At 36.9% G+C, this 9,382-nt stretch overlaps 1 protein-coding gene across 1 annotated transcript; it reads right to left on the minus strand.

The window, feature by feature from the left end:
• Positions 1 to 422: 422 nt before the first annotated feature.
• LOC146132034 (peptidyl-prolyl cis-trans isomerase FKBP10-like) lies at positions 423 to 9,382 on the minus strand. Its single transcript, XM_083396649.1, has 12 exons — positions 9,273 to 9,382; positions 9,076 to 9,191; positions 8,097 to 8,242; positions 7,689 to 7,768; positions 7,260 to 7,369; positions 6,209 to 6,354; positions 5,684 to 5,873; positions 4,671 to 4,816; positions 3,726 to 3,939; positions 2,392 to 2,531; positions 1,849 to 2,024; positions 423 to 1,030 (listed from the first exon to the last, which is right to left on the minus strand). Exons 1-12 carry the CDS (start codon positions 9,357 to 9,359, stop codon positions 839 to 841), a joined length of 1,743 nt encoding a protein of 580 aa, XP_083252775.1. The 5' UTR covers positions 9,360 to 9,382; the 3' UTR covers positions 423 to 838.

The raw sequence follows: 9,382 nt of genomic DNA on the forward strand, positions 1-9,382 counted from the left end.
TCAGGTTCGGTTACGGTTCGGAAAAAATTGACCCAAAACTGGTTCATAAAGTTCCGGTTCGGTTCCGGTTCCGGTTCGACTCCCTGAAAAAGAGCAACCAGTTTGAGTATTTACGATCTCGATTTTTTCCCTTAATTCAATTTATAAAATGACTGATCAGCCCTATTGAGGCGACAATTAAACCAAGAAGTAAAATCGCTAATCCAACATTGCAAAATGTCTTGGTTTTGTCCTAAAATTGCAGTTTACCCAGAGATTCCTTTCATTTCACCGCGGAACTACATGATTTCGCCGACAGGAAATGTCAAACAGAAATGTCAAATTGAAAAATCGTTGTTAAATGAATTAGCACGGGGTTATCCCAGTTCTTATCTTATAGGTCTTGTAGCCTTGGTAGTCCAAAACAACAAAAATATTTTAAGTAGATAAGCGTGTGTCATGATTATATTTTCGTGGTAGCAGTTGCTACAAGTTTACAACAAATAAATGCATAGCAGCCCAAAATACAAATACAATGGAGTGATAGCGTACCAAGGCGCCAATCAAATTACGCCTCTTAATTCAGAAGAGATGGGTTTCAAAGCAATACTGCAAAAAGTATAAAAAAACGTTTACAAAAAAATGTGAAAAAGCAAACTGTGCACGAACTGGAAGCCAACAGACACGAACAATTTTGTACTCCAAAAAAAATGTAGAAAAAGGTCTATAGAAGCAAAGTAATACTGCCGCAAAAGTGAAGGAAATTCAATATCAACATCAACCGACAGCGTTCAGCTCTTGGCAACGCGAGGGCGCAGCACGACCACGATGAGGTCACCGGCGTGCGTCGGTGATGACGTCACAGTTCGTCGCCGGCCTTGGAACCGAAAGGGTCGCGCTCGAAAAGTAGCTGAAACTCGCGCGCGGTAAGCTGCTGGTCGTCGTTCTTGTCTTGGAACTTGAAGAGGTCGGTGGCCACTTCTTCCCTCGGTCGGCCCGGCTCCAGTCGCGCGTGACCGCGTTCCACTTGGTCGAGCACGTAGGAGGTGAACTGGAACGGACACGTGACTGATTTTAAAGCGAACTTTATGGAGGCCCGAATGTTTTTGTACGTCTCTGAATGTTCGTTGGTGATTTTGTGTAACGGTTTGGAGTTTCAGCGCAATTTTATTTGCTGAAGGTTGAGACTGCCAGTGCTATTTACAGCTTTTTTACTAAGTTATCTTTCTTTAAATTAGTTTTTCGTGGTAGTTTCGAGCAGACGATCACAGAAACGTTATGTTTTAGGTATTACGTTTTTTAGGATTTTGTGAAACGCAGTAACAGAACAATTTCGTAGCCGAGCTAACCTTTTTCGAAAGACCGGGCTCTCAAGTAGTTTAGCGGACTCTTTGATTTTACAAACTTGTATTTATTTTATACTATAGTAGTAAATCAGATCTTACAGTAATGGCAACCTTTTTTGCGACCGCGAAACAAAACAATAACACAAAACGTGAAACACGAGATTATGCGAATATGCGTGTTTATTGCATAAAAATTGAATCAAAATGTCATTTTGCGTATTGCTTTAAAATGTCCTACTCAACGATTGCGCATCCAAATTATTTTTTTAAGGTTTTTAAGCGGGGAGTACTCTGGCGACACCTAATGTTTAGATTGTCCAATCGAATTAACTAATCCTTAAGAATTTTTGAACCTTTCAACAACGGCAAATCTATAATTTTTTATGGACTTGAAAGTACAGTTTAACTATCATCGATTATTTGAAGAAGTGGTTATATTGTCAAAGTTGAAGACGATATAGCGACGCTCTTAATAATACAAATGCCCGCAACACATTAGTCCTACAACACAGTTATCAGTTACCTCTGGAAGAGTGATGCTGTCATCCTTGTCCTCATCAATCACCACGAAGATCTCCTCCTCGGTGGATGGAGGATCGTGCGTCCACACGAACTGGAAGCCATCCGGGAGAGAGTCCTCGATCTTCAGAAGATCGAATGTGAAGATAAGCACAGCGCTGCCAGGAACGCCCATGCTAGCTGTCGGGAGAAATACAGAATTTAAATCACAACACAAGATGTCAACCTATGGTTACGTCACAATGGGTTAAAACAGGCGGCTTGTTTTCGAACATCGGCATTGTTTGCGCTTGCGCCCATGCTATCTGTCGGGAGAAATGTACAATTAAAAAAAATTGAGACTTTACAAGCTAGATTTACAAACAGGAACCGGTACTTTTTTAAAAAAATGTTTAGTCGCTGAGAAACTAAAAAATAGATAGTAATTTTAAGCATCTTTCTTAAGCGAGCAGTTCAACAAAATTAAATTAGGTAAAACGCAAGTATTACACAAAACTTAAATGATGAGGGTAGATGACGTCACACTTGCTACTTTATTTCTACTCACCCCTTCCCTTCTCGCCGTAGCCGATGTGCGGGGGAATCACCACCTCCCTCTTCTCACCCACGCACATACCGATCAGCCCCATCTCGACCCCAGGAAGGAGGGTTTGGCGACCCATGTAGCTGCCGAAGTCCCCAGTATCGCTGTTGAAAATATATGAATTGTATGCTTTCTGGGAGTGGTATGGGGTTTATTGTATTGAGGATTTTCACGTTTTCGAATAAAGGAACAAAGTTGAAACGGACACCGCAAGCCATCACAGACCGAATCTGTCGATCAATGAAGCAAGCAAGGCAGGCTAGAAAAACACCAAGCCTGCGGTGAGGTTCGAACGCTCGACCTCCGGTCATACCGGGACCGTCGCTCTACCAACTAAGGGGAGCGAGCGAGTCGAGAAACAGCCATGGCGCCAATGCTTGCTACATTCTGTTATTACAGGCAATTACACATTGCAGAGGTGTACAGTAGCATATCATTAACCATGAAAGATACACACATATATGTGTTTAACAACACTGTGCTGTAGCGCTATTGAAGCTGCTGTTTGATCAACGATTTAAGCTAACCTATGTTTTTTAATACATAACGAGAAACACTTTACAGTCCACTTTTTTGTGAAAGCTTTCGTTTTCATAAAAGTAAAAATCAACGTTTATTTAAAATACTGAAAGAAAGTATTGACAATAATTTTTATTTGGTACGATTTTTTAACAATTCAAAAATTACTATTAAAATCCATCTTGTTTATTTTTATTTTTTGCGAAAGTTGACTTGGAGTTAAAATAATACTTATGGCGTTAAAAGGCTGAACCACTTATTGTTATTAAACATTTCCCGAGAAGTTTTCGTTTTAAGTAACGCTGCATTGGATCGCAAACCATGGTTAAAACATTTTACAAATCGTAAAACGAAAACCGATACTATAGAAGCTGTAATCGGTTTCAATCCGATATTGTAGGATTCTTATATATAGTAAATCATTTTTCTCAGTAAACGAAGACAGCATGTGGTCCACTAGAAAATAGCTAGACTCCAATAAAAAATCACGCCGAAAAAAAAAAAACTTGACTTGGACTGAACTTGTTATTTATAAGTCATTTCAAAATGACTTGTTTACAAAACTGGAAACTAGTGATTTGTTAACTTACTTAAGGCTGCTTTGACTAGGGATGTACGATACTATCGGATCGGATCCGATACCCGATACCAAGTTTGTTAGTATCGACCGATACTTGGCTGGTATCGGTGTCCAAATTAACATTAAAATTTTAGTCACGGTTTGTGATCCAGTTATTTTTTGGCGGAACTTGGCAATCCACTTCCGCTATCCACAATACAATGCACCGCACCTGCTGTCAAGCACGGTTCCGTCCACCAGTCTCATGACGTAGTTGAAGGTCACATAATCGTCCTTGTCGGCCTTCCGGGTTTCGGGATCGTTGCATTCGAGCGGCAGCTCCGTGATCTTGCTCACGACCGTGTCCTTGGGATTGTGAAAGTCGATCACGTGCACGTGAAATATCATCACGGCGCTAGGCGGGACTTTATCGCCTATATAGATAACAACGAGATGTGGTCAGGCTGGGTTTGGTTTGAAATCATAGGATACGCTTTTTGTTCATGTCAGAGCCGAATTTTGTCTTGAAAGGTGAAAAAATTGAACTTTACGTTTTTCCCATAAAAATAATTTTTATAAAAACAGAGTCTTTGGGAACAAAAGAAACACTACACCGGTGGTTTAAATCGCAAATTAAACAATTTAGCTTTTTTTTCTACTCAATAAAAATATGACACACAGGCACGTAAAAGGTTTCATCTTACAATAACAGTTCGCAGTGTTTTGAAGGAATTTTTAACGATATATTATCGGAGTTTCAAAAAACTCCCAGTCGAATAACTTATAGCATACGTTTTTAGTTGGTGAAAATAACCTTGAAACCGGAATATTGCAAATCATGATTTGCTGTACCAAATAACGCACCAAAATGAAATTACTCCAACCAAATTCGTGTCATTTTTTTACAATATCCGGCAAAGCGGCAATAAAATGCGCCTGTTAAAAAAAACTACACCTAAACAGTTTAAGCACTGCAGCTTAGTAAACGACTTCAGTAAAACGAGGTACTCACATTTTTGTCGTTTTTAATCTTCCAGAAAAAAAAAGTCAGCAGCCAAAAAAGATTTCCCATAATGTTGGATACTTAACTTTTTGGCACCAACACCAGTTTTTTGTAGGTTGGCTTTACCCTCCCATCAGACCCACTCAAACCCCCTTTACTCACCCACTCCCTTTTCGCCGTAACCCAGGTGCGGTGGAATGGTGATGCTTCTCCACTCCCCCATGCACGCCCCCTGGAGGCCGATTTCCATGCCGGAGATGACCCGCTTGAAACCGACGTACGTGTCATAGGTGCGGTTGCGCTGGTAGCTGACGAATAACAAAAAGGAATTGAAGATCCAAGAATGAATTAAAATCTTTGTAGCATAATCGCCGGAGGTTGTTGTTAGACGTAGAATGAATATCAAAGCCCATCAAAAGTACGTAGCATATTTCGAACACGTCGAAAAGGCATTAAGTATTATTCGAAACGTTCGAAGTATGCTATCTAATTAAAAATAAGTTCTTCTGTTATATAATTTGTTAAACCAACGTTTCGGCTAACTATTCGGAAAGCCTTCCCGAAACGTTGGTTTAACAAATTATATACCAGAAGAACTTATTTTTATTATACTATTCCTGTTATGCTACCTACTTCTGTGTTCGTTTTAAGTAGAAATCTGCTTTCAATAAGTAAAATTCATTATCATATAAAAAAATATGGACAATTACATCAGCAAACGGATTAAATCCATATCATTTTTTATCACAAAAAAATTAAATAACTAAAGTCCAAGTAAAGTTTTTTTTTTTAAAACAGCCAAATAAAAAACTTTGTCCTAGTAAATAACGATGAACAACTGTGGTATTATAAAAAAAGCTGGATCAACTAAATTAACTAATTGAACCCGTTGGATCAACCAAATAAACTAAATAAATCTCCATGGGCGCTTAACACTTTCTGCTCCATGTTCACGTTTAACAAAATATGTTATGGAACATCACAGGTCTATGAGGTCATAATGAAAACCACAAGGTTTAACTGGCTAATAATTAAAACATTATATTCTGTTGGAACCCAAAGATGATGATTGCTTCCGTGCCTCTTTCAATTTGCCACTTGAAACTTTAAAATCACCCCTAGAGGGGGAACTTCCCCTTGGTTAACAACCTCTACTTTACACCAAGCCAACTTACCTGGTGTCAAACACGGTTCCATCGGCGAGGGTTCCGTTGTAGTGATAGCGGACGAAGTCAGAGTCAATTAGCTTCCGCTCGCAATTTTCCACCTCTTTTACCACAACCACCTCGGCTGTGTCATCGGGATTATGGAAGTCCACAATCTCAATGTCGAATACGAGGGTGGCTGAGCGTGGGATGTTTTTTCCTGCGAAAGAGTTTTGATAAGTGTCTCCTCTTTTTTTGCTGTTGGTTGGCATTTTTATGTTAACCAATCAGAAATTTTTGAAGGAAACTGTTACCGAAGTGAAAAAAAATTGACCACAGTTGACAAAACCTATTAATTATCTTTAACAAAAGTACATAATTTAAATTAACAAATAATGACTCATGTAAATTTCTTTTTTACTTTTTTTTTACTTTAAAAGATAAATATTCTTTGTTAAAAAAAATTTACAGTTTATTTGAGATGTTCACATAACAGAACTTTCTCAGTAACACCTTTATCTACTTAGTTTCTACTAAACGTTAAACAACCCTTACCATCGCCCTTCGTTCCGTAAGCCATATGAGGGGGTATGACAATTGTTCTTCTTTCACCCCTACAAGCCCCAAGGAGACCCTCGTCCATTCCCTTAATGACCCATCCTTGACCCACATATGTGTTGTAGGTTGATTCTTCATCGTGGCTGTATAAATAAATAGGGGAAATCTGTTGTGGGTCTAATTAAGGTTGTCGCATTTGAAAGCATGAAAAATGCATGAATAGATAAAAATGCATGAATAGAAAAAAAATGGTTGCTCTGTTTGAAAGGTATTGCTAAACTATTTTATAAACAATTGTATATCATGTCATACTTTATTATTCTACATTTACAATAGGCTACACAAAATTATCAAAATATGATATATTTGCATTATTAATTATTATTAGAGTTTAACATTCTGCTATAAATTAGCAGTGTTGTAAACAAGTCATTTTGAAATGACTAAGTCCCAGTGAAGTCATGTCAAAAAAAAAACTTAAGTCAAAGTCAAGTCTTTTGCGAAAATAACAAGTCAAGTCCAAGTTTTGGGTTGCCCAAGTCAAGTCCCAGTCAAGTCATTATGAGAGCAAGTCAATTTCAAGTCATGTCATTGACATAAAAGTAAATTGTTAAACTATTAAAATTGGCAAAATCGTCCGATTATATGAGCAACAATTTAACTAAAAAAATAACACAAACGCAGAATACAGTACTTAAAGTGTTTAATGTACAAAACTTGAGATAAATTTTTTGTTCAAAAAACTTAAGTCAAGTCAAGTCATTTTGGTCAAAAGACTTAAGTTGAGTCAAGTCATTTGGAAACAGTGACTTAAGTGCACTTAAGTCAAGTCAATGACTTAAGTCATTACAACACTGTAAATTAGTAACATAGAAGTGCCGCAATGGGTGTTATGAATCATAATAGTACAAATGTAAATGGGGTAGGGCAAAACCTGAAAGTATATATTATCATCATTTTAAATTTGGAAAAAAAATTACTATCACAGTTGTGACAGTCCTATATGAAACGTGAAAAAATTTTAAACAAAATTTGCAAATTTTTATACCTGGAATGGAACTTTTTGCCGCTTAGCAGGCTGCCATTGTAATGGTACCTCACATAATCAGATGCTTTAATCTGTCTTGGGCAGCCATCTGGTATAAAGTCTCTAGTATACTGAAACAGAAATATGGTGTTAAATTGACATAAAAACAGAAATAAGAGATTAAATTAAGTTTATAAAAAAAAAAAAAGGTTGACTATGTTGAAAAGAATAAAGAGTTATTCGAAACATTCAAAAGGATACCTACTCGGCATGGGCAATTTTTGTTTATAACAATACATGCTAAACTGTTAAACAAAGTTTTTATCTGTACTTTACTAAATGCCCTAATACAGGATAAACTGTCTTCAACCAACGAAAAACTACAGTTTTTTTCATTTACAAAAAATAGATGATTTATAAAATGCAAAATATATTTTATTAGAAACATACCTTAGTGATATCGTCATCATTCCAAACGTCAAGCACAATAGTGTTAAAGATAAGAGTAGCATTTGGTGGAACGGAGTCCTCTGTGAAAAGTCAAGTTATTTACATATGTACTAGTATCTTACACATTATATACTAAATTATTATTGTAAATAACAAATATTTACCATGCTTTAACAATTTTGCTGAAGTTGAATTGTTTAAAAAAAAAGTTTTTTTTTTAAATATAGAATATTTCAAAACAAAGAACTAGATTGTTAAAAAAATTGTACTGTTTCAACATAGGAACGCTATGTTACAACTTGACTAAAAACTGCTGGCACTACTCAGTCTTTAACAAGGCATTTCTTCACATGGAAAAGTAAAAGCATCGCATAATATGTATTGCGGGCTGCGGCAGAAAAGTGTTACCTGTTCCTTCCTTTCCATAAGCCAGTTCAGGTGGTATGGTAATGAGTCTATGTTCGTTGACGCACATTCCCATGAGGCCCTTGTCCATTCCTGGGATTAACCAACCAGTTCCAACATAAGTATCATATGTTCCTTCTCTTTCAAAGCTACAAGCATTGCAATAAACTGGTTTAGATTTTTGAACTTACAGAATGATCAAAAGGATACTATGTTGCTTGATAATGAATCTCAAAGCCAAACAGGTCAAGTAAATCGACATCATTTTGACACGTATATCTAAACGTCTTTATCAAGATGATGAATTTTTTGGCTTTATGAGATTCATTATTAAGCTACATTACAGATCTCTGTACCTAGGATACTATGTTTTTCTATAACATTTTAATACAACACAAGATGTTTTGAAAGCATTTTGGCATATACCACGTGGCTCTTCACCCAGTTATCTGCGGCTCTTACTTTAATGTTGTATTTATATTTAGTGAAAAAAATGTAAGCGCTTTGCGCTTAACTCATTTAACATTCCATGTCTCAGCAAGTTTAAAAAAATCCTAGTAGAAAATACGGTGCCTCCGAACAGGACTTATTTTATGGGGGCACATTTTTATCACATTCCCTAAACAAAATTACGAGATCCTTCCCTTCTTAGAACCTTTTTTTTTTTTGTAAAATCAATTCCGATTTAGAAGCCTTTAACTGCGTGGTGGCATTTATTCAAGACCTCTTGCAGTGTGAAAAAAATCGCTAAATGTAGCCTACGCAATATTGTTAGTGTGCAACATTTATAATAAAACTAGCTGAGCAAAGGCTCTGTAAGTAACAAATATAAAGGGTGATATTGACGTATGCCCATGTTTAGCGTGTGGCTCTTTGCAGTTAACCAAGCAATCAATGCGGCTCTTGGTGTCTTATTGGTTGGCCACCCCTGGCATATACAATACTTTTTCATCCTTGATACAACTCTTGAAGTCTCATTTACCTCGAGTCAAACTGGTGACCATTTGTTAACATGCCATAGTAGTGGTATCGGACAAAGTCTTTGGGTTCAACTTTACGGATGCATTCCTTTGGTTTCCATATAACTTCTATCTTGATCTGTTGAAAAATGGAATATTCTATTTATTAACCTACCGGTACCAATTATGTAGAGAATACAAAAAAGTAACCATTACTTACATCAATAGTTGTGTCTGTATTTTCCTCGGCTGAAATGCTAACACCAAAGCAAGTTACAACTGTTAACAGCCATCCCAAGATCAACATTATGTTAGTTTCCTGTCCTAAGT

Source organism: Ascidiella aspersa, chromosome 9 (assembly GCF_963924565.1).
Source record: "Ascidiella aspersa chromosome 9, kaAscAspe10.2, whole genome shotgun sequence".
In the NCBI taxonomy this organism is placed as follows: Eukaryota; Metazoa; Chordata; class Ascidiacea; order Phlebobranchia; family Ascidiidae; genus Ascidiella; species Ascidiella aspersa.